At 44.9% G+C, this 13,859-nt stretch overlaps 1 protein-coding gene across 1 annotated transcript; it reads right to left on the bottom strand.

The window, feature by feature from the left end:
* Nucleotides 1-59: 59 nt before the first annotated feature.
* Nucleotides 60-5,173, bottom strand: LOC127044651 (zinc finger protein 22-like). The gene is made up of 3 exons (XM_050939733.1): nucleotides 5,104-5,173; nucleotides 2,015-2,128; nucleotides 60-664 (listed from the first exon to the last, which is right to left on the bottom strand). Exons 1-3 carry the CDS (start codon nucleotides 5,171-5,173, stop codon nucleotides 60-62), a joined length of 789 nt encoding a protein of 262 aa, XP_050795690.1.
* Between the last annotated feature and the right edge of the window lie 8,686 nt (nucleotides 5,174-13,859).

The following is a 13,859-nucleotide window of genomic DNA, read 5'->3' as shown; positions in this document are numbered from 1 at the left end:
GCTTCTAAAGAGAACTGAATGAGTAGGCAGTGCCCCAAAGGAAGCACTGTCACTGGGCCCTATTTGGTGTGGACTCTTTGATGTGACACTAGTTGGGACTTCGTCCTGAAGCTTTTGCCACAGTCACTGCATCCGTAAGGCTTCTCGCCTGTGTGGATCCTCTCATGTATTGTAAGTCCTGATTTACAAAGGAAATCTTTGCCACAGTCAGGACACTGATAAAGTTTCTCTCCTCTGTGCATTCTCTGGTGCTGAATGAGCGTTGAGCTCTGACAGAAGCTTTTTGCACAGTCCTGACACTTATAGGGTTTTTCACCCGTGTGAATTCTCTGATGCTGGAAGAGTGTAGAGCTCCGACTGAAACTTTTGCCACATTCAGCACATATGTTTGGTTTCCCTCCTGTGTTGATTTTGTGGTGGATGATAACATTTTGGGATTTGCTGAAATCTCTTTCAGATTGAGTTGATTTATACCACTTCTTTGCTAGAAATCCTTCCTGCTTGCTCTCTGGTCTATGCTGACTCTCACAGACTTTCCCTTGATCAGAATAATGGAAAATATTGCCTTTGGCAATCTCTGGTAACTTTCCATGTGGTTTCAGTTCCTCAGGATACTCCTGATGAGGATCCTTCTCCTTTCTTTCTCTCGGGATCCTATCACCAGCTGGAACAGAAAGAGAATCAAGCCATGATTAATACTCTGCACTTTTGAGAAAAAAATAGAGTTGTGAATATTGTGTTATAAATCAGCCACTATCTGTAATTTTGAAACCACAAACTGGTTATAGGAGAAAATTTAAACAGGGCACATGACTGGCGAGAAGATGGGGATTTAGGGATGCTGGTGTGGACATTTCACTATTTTCCTTCTATCACTTGAAGGCCTTGACAGGTTTATCAGTAGTGGAGTCAGATTTTGCTTGGGAACAGTGATTTGTTGGACTTTACCAAGAGTCACTTAGAGAAATTTCCACACCATTTGAGACATACCCTATGTGCCACAGGTGTGATGTTCACAGAAGTGTGTGTACATGTGAGCGTGCCTGTGTGCAAGAAAGAGAGAGAGTGGGAAAGAGAGAGATAGGGGAGTCTATTTATTTGTTTTTTTCCATTTAAACAAAAAAGCTTTCTAATAACTATAACCAAGGGATGGGGGCATTTTGATAGAAATGTTTATATATTTTTTAATATACTGAGCTAGACTCAGAGGAGGAGAGTTGAGATGAAGGCCTTGCAAGGAGGAAAAATGTATTCTGACCTAAGAAATTGTTTTTGAGAATACTCTTCATCTGGTACAAACTGATCCATACTTAAGGAGGGAAAATTGTACTGAAGACATTTTTGTAAATGATGTCTGGCATGCATGTTTGGTAGGATCAATAGAATGGTGAATTCCAACAGGTAGGGAACTCATTCCAATCTTTCCTTCAGCTTGGCAGCAGAAACTTAACAAGTGGCTGAAGCAATCATTAAGAGGTCCTTTCTACACATCAGTACGTGTGTGTATGTGCTGGGAGAATATGAAATGTACTGACCTGGAGTTTCCTTTCCCTCAAAATCCCAAACAGAACCATCCCCTAACAATCTTAATTTCTTTCCTTCATTTGAGAGATATTTCCTTTTTCCATCTTCCACTCATCTGACAAAGTTCCTGTGGGTTTTTCTTCTTCTCTGTTTCTCAAAGTGGGAGGCTGAAGGACTTCTGAATTATGAAAAATTGGTTTCCGTGTGCACAGTAATAAGAGTTTTTCTCCATTTCCAATTCTCAAAGGATAAATTGACAATTGCCAGGTGGGTTTTTTATATAGGTGGAAGAAAATCAACATAACGCTCAATATCACAATGTATAAATTACTCCAAATGAAACCCAAGAAAAAGTTCTCTCTCTACCAATGTTCAGTAGAGCCATGTAGATAAGAGAAGGAAAAACAATAAGCAATTACAACTTTCTTGGAATTCTAGCTATTTACTTCCGTTACTGAAAGTTTCTGATTTGTTTTAATGTATTCCTTACTTGTGTGGTCACCCCTCAGAAATTGCCTTTCCACTGGGTCCTGTAAATATAGGATAGACAGCTCCTCTCCTTCCTCCATTGATGATATCTCTTCAATTTGGAGAATTAGACAGCCTGCTTGTGGGAAGGAAAAAGTGCAATATCACAATCTGATATAGTTTTGTCAAATGCTTTTTGAAAAAGAAAGTTCACTCATTTTCTTTGCTGGGGATTGAGGAAAGAGATGTTTACTCCAAACACATGTGGAAAATAATCACATAGACTATGAGAAATTAAATATTCTAACAGGAAGTATATTGTGCTGTCTTCTGTGAAGTTCTTGCTTCTCTTTCACCAAGATACTAAAATCAAGTTATTTTGCATCCAACAGGTATCATACAGTATCTCTTCTACCCTAAGAAGTAACTTCAAATTTACCTGGGAATACACTATGTTAAGTAGCTGATATTTTAGATTATAGAAACCATAACAATCCCACTAAAGTTTCAACTAAATATACAGAGATTTATCACTGCTTCTTTGTTTACAGGCACATGTGCAGCAAGACACTCACTGAAAATAAAACACTGGCCCAGATTCTTAGGTGGTGCAAATCAGCATAGTTTTAATTTACATCAGCTGATGATCTGACCTAATAATATAACATATATCAGTAAACTATAAACTAAAAGGTTAGGAAATTTATGGATTAAAGGGTGGAAATTAAAGAGATAAACCAACTTCCTTAGCTGTACAGGGCTCTTTATCTGGTAACACAATGAAGGAAACAGCAACTGAACAATTAAAAACTCCACAAACCCTTGCTGTCTGCTACAAAGTAGCTTTGTGCTACTCCCGCCTTCCCTGAGGTTTAAACAGAATTCACCAGACTGTTTGCTTTAAAACTTAAAGCTAAACATTCTGTGTTGTGATTCTACAGCCTCTGCCCCTGATTGGTTCCCTTGATGATATTATAACCTGTTTTAATACCCTGGTCACATGACACAGGACATCATTCTATGTGTTATGTCATCTGCAGGAGAGTCAGGGATCTACACATGCAGACACTCCAAAGTCAAGGACAGTATTAAACAGTTTAAATAGAAGAACCACAGCACCTGAGACACAAGACAAGATGTAAGCCCTTACTAAACTTGTGGAGAGTCCAGATGCTTTCCCTTGTTTTCAGAGAAAAGCGGAATCTACTCTCACTCATTATTAAAAGCCACTAAGCACCCCACCATAATACAATAATTCCCAATGTGTGTATGGAAAATTATGTATATCCATTCTTCTCCTATTCTCAGAAAGTCCTGAGCATAGAGAAATTAGTTCTGTGTTTCGGTTTCTAACTCCTTTGTACATAGCTGGTAAATTTGTGTAGGTCCTTGAATGACATATTTCACAAGCAATTGAGCTGTAATGCCAGTATCCATAAGCATGTCCACTTGATAAAATCATTCTGTGTTTCAGCTCCTCTACTCACTGTTTTTAGTTCTACTCTCCTCTGACCCCTATTGTCTACACTTGAACAGACATTCAGATTCAAAATCCCCTGTAACATTTAGAAAATACTCAAAGTTTGTTTGCTAGAAGAGAAGACACACAGCACTCACTGTACAAGTAGTCAGCTTTCAATGAGTCTGCTCAAGCTTCTGGAAACAGTTCACACTGGGTATGCTTATGAGATTGCCTGTTGGCTTTATTTAGTGAAAACAAACCAGTTAAATTAGCTGCTTATGCCTGACAAAGAGGACTGGGAGCAATTTAATTACATGACAGTGCTGATTGCTTTTGCAGCTAGTGGAATGACTCAAAGTGAGACAAAAATTAAAACTATGGCTTAACAGAACAAGAGAGATTTGCTGTAGTATGTGGCATTGTCCACAGTAGGATATTTCCTTGTTCATTTTTCAGCAGCCATGCAGCAGCCAACAACACTACTGACAGAGTAAACTATATCCTTAAGCTCTGAGCAGGATTAATTGACCTGATAATAAAAACGTAAAATGCTTCAGCTTGCCTTCCTGGTGTCCATCTCCTTGAAATATGTCCTTTTCTGTCGCAATGCTGGAAAGGGCCTGCAGTGACTGTTCTCCCTCCTTTCTCATGTTGAGAATATTGCAGTGTTGTACTGCAACCAAATCGCTGATTTGCACTGCCCTGCTGCTCAACAGTGGGTGGTACGGTTGTGTGTCAACCACTCTGAACTCCAAAAGATAATGTCTCTTGTTTCATTAGTATCTTTCCACAGCCTGCATTTACCCACTGGCCTCAGGATGCTTGTACTGTATGTATCCAGCACTAGGTTACATGTTGCCAGTCTAATATTGCTGCTTACCAGTGTTGCTGGAATTATTTTGCAGCTCTCCACAATCCAGCTGGAATCAAACTGGTCATTGATAAAATAGCAAAAATGACAGTTGGGAATGGCTGGCAGCATTCTTCTGCAGCATGTGTACACTTAGAGTCTTTTGATTTGCTAAAGTCACACTGCAGACACCTTCCTCTTCATTGGAAGTCTCTATGTCCTCAGTCACTGCATGTACTGCTGCTTTTTGATTCCTTGGGTAGCTGTGGCATATTCCTTGGGACATACAGTGGTTCTGTTTTCCACATCCCTTGCACTGGGTATTTTTTCTTTCTTATTTTTTATGTTTCTTTCCACTGTATATACACTGACCATGATGCCGGCATTCTTGGTCAGCCTATCTCTGTCCTTCTTCCTGAGTTCCATTAGCTTGAGCCTGTGGACTTTGTTCTGAACCAGTGGCTGCCATTGTTTTGATCCTTTTCGGTTTCAGTTGCTCTTGCTACTAGGGTATATTTTTCTAGGGTAAGATCTATTTCTCTCAACAATTTCCAAGTAAACTGGAACCACGTGTCCCACAAATAATGCTATCTCTAATCAGGGAATCTTTAATGCCTCCAAAGTCTCAAGTGGATACTAGAGTTCCCATCTATTCCCTCTTCTGCTTCTTGGTTTCAGGTTAAAAAAAACAATATTCCTATACAGTTTCATTCTGTCTGGGGTCACAGAACTCATCAAATATTTTTATCAGCTGTTTCAATTTTTCAGGCATTTTTAGTGGCAACAGCGTCTCACTCACTTCTCTTCTGTTGTCCACCAATGAGACAGTAGAAAATCTTTAGCTTCAATTTCTCATCTTTGTCCCCCATGGTAAACTCTGTATACAGATTCCATTCTTGCTTCCATGGTTATGCAAGTTTTTTGTCCAGAAAACCAGCATTCACAGCAGTACTGGGTTTACCATGGCACCAGTGGCACCATGGTGCCGGGCCAAGAGTCAGAAGGGGCCCTGGCCAGCCCAACACCCTAGCTGGCTAAGCCAGCCAGGAAAGCTGCCTTCACCCCTGCTCCTCCCCAGCCCCACTTCTTCCCACCCCTGCTCTGCTCCAGCTCTGCCCCTTCCCCCCCAAGTTCCCTCCCCTGAGCTACACGTCCTGGGGGACTGCATCAGGGGTCGGGCCTGCCCTGCACTCACCGGGCTGCGGGAAGTGGAGCAACCCAGCCCCAGCCCGATTCCAGCAAAGCAAAGCAGGCTCGGGCCGGGTCGCTCCATTTTCTGCTGCCCCGTGAGTGTGGGGATGGGCCCAACCTGCTATCACCAGGCAGCAGGAAGTAGAGCGACCCGATCGCAACCCACTCCTCTCCACTGGCTTGTGCTAGGGAGTTGTTTCCTCCCTGCCCCCCAAGCCTGGGGAGGAGACAGAGCGGTGGGGAAGGGGCATGGTATGGGGAAGAGAAAGGGATGGGGGAAGCGGGGACAGGGAGAAGAGGCAGGGAGGAAGGGAGGGTGTGGGATGAGGAGATGGAGCGATGGGGAAGGGGCATGGGATAGGGTATGTGGGGGCAGTAGGGAAGCTGGAGCCCAGCATGTGGCATCCCCTTGGCAGAAGCTGGGGCTCCCCTGTTAAGCAGACCCATCGAACCTTCATCCTGACAAGCCCCACCTTCACTGCATCTGTACCACCCTGATGAGCCCCCCACAAGACACCCACCCCACTGAGTTCCAACCACTTGTACTTGGACCCTCACTGAAATTAACATCACCTCCCCTGCACCTAGACCCCTCCGCTGAGCCTCAAACACCTTCACCTGGATCCCCTGAAGAATCCCATTGCCCCTGCACCTGGAACCCCCCAATGAGCTTCTGTGCATCCAGATCTCCCACTGAGCCTCCCGCACCCATATTGCCCCACAGAGAACTCTCTTACCCCCACCTGTCTGGATCCCCCCACACTGAGTTCCTCTGCACTTGGATCCTGCTGCAGGGCTGAGCCTGCTCAGCCTCACCTGGTGTGCCTAGCACAGGGAGGCAGGATCCCAGGGTGTTTCTGGGCCAGGCCTGTCCCTTGCACTGTGTCAGGGTTGGGTGAAGCCTCACTGCTGAGTCCATGTCCTGGGGTAATCTTCTACCTCCCTGCATCCAGTGACCTGTGCTCCCCACTGTCATGTTGGAGCCTCCACATTTATTCATTGACATATAAAATTTGCAGAATTTTAAAATATTTTGGAGCAGAATCCCCTCAGGAACATGGACTGTTGTGCAGCTGTTATGGTGGGACTGTGAGGAAGGTGGTGGGCAGTGGGGAGGTTTGTGGGAGGGGGGCACTGGGGGAGCAGTGTGGAGTGCAGGGTGCTGTGCAGTTGTGGTATGAGGCCAGTGGGGGAGGTGTCTAGGAGGGGTGGGGGCTGGGCATAAAGATGTGTGGTGGAGACCTCTGGGTAAGGGGGCACTGGGCAGGGGGGCGGTGTGGTGCGGGCCCATCCTCAAGGGGAAGGGGCATGCTGGCAGCACAGGGCTGAGCAGGCCAATGTGCATCTGGCAGCTGCAGATTTGTAAACAGTGCCTCCCTGCTGAGCTGTGCAGAGCAGGGCTGCTCCTGCAGCGCTGTGCCTCATTGCCCCCAGCCCGCCCTTCACTCTAGAGACTGACCGTCCCACAGCCTTGGCACCTTGCCCTATGGGGGCCCGCAAATATGTCTGGTTGGGCCCACAAAAAGTTAATCTGACCCCGTTCCCAGGCATCCATGGGGCAGGTTTGCATTGTTTCTAGGTTTGTCTTTCACTCACACAGTTTCTTCTGCGCTATAGGTCTCACTGGCTGACCACTGGCCCCTTGTTTCATTTACAGCCTAGTGAGTAATAACACAAGGATTCCATGTTTCTAAAACTAAATTCATTCTTTATTAAGAGAACTATTTAGAGAAATGCTGCAACTGCAGATAGCATTCCAGCCATGTGCACATGAAGTTGCTTCCTAGTGCTTTCTTCAAATTCTTCCAACCTGCAACCTGTGTGTCTCTCTCTCTCCAAGTTCCATGAAGGTTACTACAACCAGTGGTTTTCAATATTTTCCGAATCAAGATATTCCTCGCTAGGGAATCACGACGCCCAGGCTGAAAACCTATGATTTGGAAAATCAGTTTAACCCCTTTTTTGGATCCAGAAAGATTGAAATTAATTTTGTTTTCTCATACTTGGCACTTAATGTTTTCAAAATATTGTATATGATCAATGTTTGGGACTGTAGAATATTCAGAAGCAATTCATTGTGTGTTTTAAATATTCAAACTGTGTTGGTTAGTTGTTATAGGATATATAGATAACGTGGTATTGATTTTGTTCCCTGAATGGATGAGTGTAACTCTTAGGCCTGGTCTACACTACGCGTTTATACCAAATTTAGCAGCGTTAAACCAATTTAACCCTGCACCCGCCCACACAACGAAGCCCTTTATATCAATATAAAGGGCTATTTAAACTGATTTCTGTACTCCTCCACGATGAGGGGAGTGGCTCTGAAATCAGTATTGCCATGTCGGATTAGAGTTAGTGTGGCCACAATTCGACGGTATTGGCCTCTGGGAGCTATCCCACAGTGCACCATTGTGACAGCTCTGGAAAGCAATCTGAACTCAGATGCACTGGCCAGGTAGACAGGAAAAGCCTAGCGAACTTTCGAATTTCATTTCCTGTTTGTCCAGCATGGAGCTCTGATCAGCACGGGTGGCGATGCAGTCTCAAATCCAAAAAGAGCTCCAGCATCGACCGTATGGGAGATACTATATCTGATCGCTGTATGGGGAGACGAATCTGTTCTATCAGATCTCCGTTACAGAAGATGAAATGACAAAGCATTTGAAAAAATCTCCAGGCTATGATAGACAGAGGCCACAGCAGGGACTCAGCACAGTGCTGCATGACAAGCGTAACAGAAATCCAAAGAATCAAATGGACACTCATGAAGGGAGGGAAGGGGGACTGAGGACTCCAGCTATCCCACAGTCCCAGCAGTCTCCGAAAAGCATTTTCATTCTTGGCTGAGCTCCCAATGCCTGAAGGGTCAAAAACATTTTCCCGGGTGGTTCAGGGTATATGTCATCAATTTACCCCCTCCCCCCAAAAAAGAAAAGGGAAAAAATTGTTTCTCACCTTTTTTAATGTTACCCTATGTCTACTGCATGCTGCTGGTAGACAAAGTGCTGCAGTGCTGAACAGCAGCATCCTCTCCCATCCCCAGTGGCAGACCGTGCAAAATGACTGATATCCGTTGTCATCATCATCCTCATCCCGTGAGTGCTCCTGGCTAGCCTCGGTGAGGTTGGCCAGGGGCACCTGGGCAAAAATGGGAATGACTCCAGGTCATTCCTGGCAGACGGTACAAAAGGCTTGGTAACTGTCCTCATCATAGCAGCTGGAGGTTGAGCTCCATCAGCCCTCCCCCCTTTCATGTCTAATGAAGATTCTGTACTGTCTGGACTATCATAGCAGTGAGAGACTGCCTCTCCTTCATTTTTTCTCACTAAAAAGTCAGTGTTTCTTATTCCTGCTTTCTTTTTATTACTTCATCACACAAATGGGGGGACACTGCCATGGTAACCCAGGAGGGTTGGGGGAGGAGGGAAGCAACGGGTGGGGTTGTTGCAGGGGCACTCCCTAGAATAGCATCATCATTTCTGCAGGATCTCTGGGGCTCTGACAAGGAGTGGCTGTGCTCTCTGGTTCTCTCGTATACTTGCCCTATATTCTAGGCAGGACTGACTCTATTTTTAGACAAAACATAAAGAAGGGAATGACCTGGCGAGTCATTCTCATTTTTGTCCATGCGCCCCCAGCTGACCTCAGCGAGGCCAGCCAGAGCACCTATGACAGCAGCAGACAGTACAAAAGGACTGATAACCATCATCACCAATTTTCAATTGCAAACGGTGCTATACGGTAACTGTCTCTTTAACCTTGCAAAGGCAAATGAATGCTGCTGTGTAGCACTGCATTACCACGTCTATCAGCAGCATCCAGTACACATACATTGACAGTGACAAAAGGCAAAACGGTCTGCATGGATGCCTTGCTATGGTGTCTGCCGGAGCAATCCAGGGAAAAAGGGCGCGAAATGATTGTCTGCCATTGCTTTCATGGGGGAAGGATTGAGTGACGACATTTACCCAGAATCACCAGCGACATGGTTTTTGCATTGGGATCTCAACCCAGAATTCCAATGGGAGGGGGAGACTGCGGGAACTATGGGATAGCTACAGGATAGCTACCCACAGTGCAATGCTCCAGAAATCAACACTAGCCTCAGTACATGGACGAACACTGCCGAAATAATGTGCTTAGTGTGGCCGCATGCACTCAACTTTATATAATGTTTTTAAAAAACGGTTTATGTAAAATCGGAATAATCTCGTAGTGTAGACATACCCTTACAATAAGGTTTTCTGTTGGAATACTGTAGTTTAGGTGTTCAGTAATTGATTTCTATTAATTAAAATCTGGATGACCTTAGACTCATAGACTCATAGACTCCAGGACTGGAAGGGACCTCGAGAGGTCATCGAGTCCAGTCCCCTGCCCTCATGGCAGGACCAAATATTGTCTAGACCATCCCTAATAGCCATTTTTCTAACCTACTCTTAAATATCTCCAGAGATGGAGATTCCACAACTTCCCTAGGCAATCTATTCCAGTGTTTAACTACCCTGACAGTTAGGAACTTTTTCCTAATGTCCAACCTAAATCTCCCTTGCTGCAGTTTAAGCCCATTGCTTCTTGTTCTATCATTGGAGGCTAAGGTGAACAAGTTTTTTCCCTCCTCCTGATGACACCCTTTTAGATACCTGAAAACTGCTATCATGTCCCCTCTCAGTCTTCTCTTTTCCAAACTAAACAAACCCAATTCCTTCAGCCTTCCTTCATAGGTCATGTTCGCAAGACCTTTAATCATTCTTGTTGCTCTTCTCTGGACCCTCTCCAATTTTTCCACATCTTTCTTGAAATGCGGTGCCCAGAACTGGACACAATACTCCAGCTGAGGCCTGACCAGTGCAGAGTAAAGCGGAAAAATGACATCTCGTGTCTTGTTTACAACACACCTGTTAATGCATCCCAGAATCATGTTTGCTTTTTTTGCAACAGTATCACACTGTTGACTCATATTAAGCTTGTGGTCTACTATGACCCCTAGATCTCTTTCTGCCATACTCCTTCCTAGACAGTCTCTTCCCATTCTATATGTGTGAAACTGATTGTTCCTTCCTAAGTGGAGCACTTTGCATTTATCTTTATTGAACTTCATCTTGTTTACCTCAGACCATTTCTCCAATTTGTCCAGATCATTTTGAATTTTGACCCTGTCCTCCAAAGCAGTTGCAATCCCTCCCAGTTTGGTATCGTCTGCAAACTTAATAAGCGTACTTTCTATGCCAACATCTAAATCGTTGATGAAGATATTGAACAGAACCGGTCCCAAAACAGACCTCTGCGGAACCCCACTTGTTATACCTTTCCAGCAGGATTGGGAGCCATTAACAACTACTCTCTGAGTACGGTTATCCAGCCAGTTATGCACCCACCTTATAGTAGCCCCATCTAAATTGTACTTTCCTAGTTTATCTATAAGAATATCATGCGAGACCGTATCAAATGCCTTACTAAAGTCTAGGTATATCACATCCACCGCTTCTCCCTTATCCACAAGGCTCGTTATCCTATCAAAGAATGCTATCAGATTAGTTTGACATGATTTGTTCTTTACAAATCCATGCTGGCTATTCCCTATCACCTTACCACCTTCCAAGTGTTTGCAGATGATTTCTTTGATTACCTGCTCCATTATCTTCCCTGGCACAGAAGTTAAACTAACTGGTCTGTAGTTTCCTGGGTTGTTTTTATTTCCCTTTTTATAGATGGGCACTATATTTGCCTCCTTCCAGTCTTCTGGAATCTCCCCCGTCTCCCATGATTTCCCAAAGATAATAGCTAGAGGCTCAGATACCTCTTCTATTAACTCCTTGAGTATTCTAGGATGCATTTCATCAGGCCCTGGTGACTTGCAGGCATCTAACTTTTCTAAGTGATTTTTTACTTGCTCTTTTTTTATTTTATCTTCTAAACCTACCCTCTTCCCGTAAGCATTCACTATATTAGACATTCCTTCAGACTTCTCAGTGAAGACCGAAACAAAGAAGTCATTAAGCATCTCTGCCATTTCCAAGTCTCCCGTTATTGTTTCCCCCTCCTTACTGAGCAGTGGGCCTACCCTGTCCTTGGTCTTCCTCTTGCTTCTAATGTATTGATAAAAAGTCTTCTTGTTTCCCTTTATTCCCATAGCTAGTTTGAGTTCATTTTGTGCCTTTGCCTTTCTAATCTTGCCTCTGCATTCCTGTGTTATTTGCCTATATTCATCCTTTGTAATCTGACCTAGTTTCCATTTTTTATACGATGCCTTTTTATTTTGTAGGTCATGCAAGATCTCAAGGGTAAGCCAAGATGGTCTTTTGCCACATTTTCTATCTTTCTTACCCATCGGAATAGCTTGCTTTTGGGCCCTTAATAGCGTCTCTTTGAAAAACTGCCAACTCTCCTCAGTTGTTTTTCCCCTCAGTCTTGATTCCCATGGGACCTTACCTATCAGCTCTCTGAGCTTACCAAAATCCGCCTTTCTGAAATCCATTGTCTCTATTTTGCTGTACTCCCTTCTACCCTTCCTTAGAATTGCAAACTCTATGATTTCATGATCACTTTCACCCAAGCTTCCTTCTACTTTTAAATTCTCAACAAGTTCCTCCCTATTTGTTAAAATCAAGTCTAGAACAGCTTCCCCCCTAGTAGCTTTTTCAACTTTCTGAAATAAAAAGTTGTCTGCAATGCAGTCCAGGAACTTATTGGATAGTCGGTGCCCTGCGGTGTTATTTTCCCAATATATATCTGGATAGTTTAAGTCCCCCATCACCACCAAATCTTGGGCTTTGGATGATTTTGTTAGTTGTTTGAAAAAAGGCTCATTCACCTCTTCCACCTGATTAGGTGGCCTGTAGTAGACTCCCAGCACGACATCACCCATGTTTTTACCCCTTTTAGCCTAACCCAGAGACTCTCAACACTTCTGTCTCCTATGTCCATCTCCACGTCAGTCCAAGTGTGTACATTTTTAATATGTAAGGCAACACCTCCTCCCTTTTTCCCCTGTCTATCCTTCCTGAGCAAACTATAGCCATCCACACCAACATTCCAGTCGTGTGTATTATCCCACCAAGTTTCAGCAATGCCAACAATGTCATAGTTGTATTTATTTATTAGCACTTCCAGTTCTTCCTGCTTATTACCCATACTTCTTGCATTTGTATATAGGCATCTAAGATACAGGTTTGATCTTGCCTCCCAGCTTTGCCCTGACCCTCCTTCCTCACTGCCATTATAGCCCGTGCTCCCTCCTGTTTCCAACCCATCTCCCAGGTCATGTTCCCCACTTACCTGTGGGGTTTGCTCACCTGTCCCGTCGAACCTAGTTTAAAGCCCTCCTTACTAGGTTAGCCAGTCTGTGCGCAAATAAGGCCTTTTCCCTCTTCGAAAGGTGAACGCCATCTGTGCCTAGCAGTCCTTCCTCGAATAGCATCCCGTGGTCGAGGAAGCCAAAGCCCTCCTGGCAACACCATCTTCTCAGCCAGGCATTCACCTCCACGATGCATCTGTCTCTGCCCGGGCCTCTACCTTCAACAGGAAGAATCGAAGAGAATACCACCTGCGCTCCATACTCCTTAACCCGTACTCCCAGAACCCTGTAGTCACTCTTGATCTGCTCAGTGTCACACCTCGCAGTATCATTTGTGCCCACATGGATGAGTAGCATGGGGTAGTATTCAGAAGGCCAGATAATCCTCAACAATGCCTCTGTAACATCTCGGATACGGGCCCCTGGCAGGCAGCATACCTCCCGGGATGAACGGTCAGGGCCACAGATGGGTGTCTCCGTCCCCCTCAGCAGAGAGTCTCCAACCACCACTACCCTACGTTTCTTATCAGTGGTGGCAGCAGACCTCCCAGCCTTAGGGGTACGAGGCTTCACCTCCTTAACTGTTGGGGGTGATTCCTTCTCTCCTGTATCAAGAAGAGCGTAACGGTTATCTTTTACCACAGCAGGAGGGTTTGCAGCAGGGGTGGAGCACTGCCTGCTGCTAGAAGTAACCAGCTGGCTGTGTCCACCCTGAGCCTCCTCCTCCACTGGTGTGTCAGATACACCCTGAGGCATCTCCTCCTCCACTGGTGTGTCGGTAGTCCTGTCAACTGGGACAGCTACATCAGCTGTCTCCACATTGATACTGTCCAAGAATTGCTTATGGATATGGATGTTCCTCAGCCTAGCCACCTCCTCCCGTAGCTCTCCCACCTGCTGCCTGAGAGATTCCACCAGTAGACACCTTTCACATTGGATGCCACCCTCAGCCTGGATATCTGTAAGTGGAAATTGCAAATTACAGTCTTTGCAAGCCCACACCAGAATCTGGGTAAAAGCATCCATGCTTTGGTGCTCTGTCTGGCTACAGGCGCAGGTGGAGG

Source organism: Gopherus flavomarginatus, chromosome 2 (genome assembly GCF_025201925.1).
Source record: "Gopherus flavomarginatus isolate rGopFla2 chromosome 2, rGopFla2.mat.asm, whole genome shotgun sequence".
Lineage (NCBI taxonomy): Eukaryota > Metazoa > Chordata > Testudines > Testudinidae > Gopherus > Gopherus flavomarginatus.
This window is presented reverse-complemented; position numbering and strand designations above follow the sequence as displayed.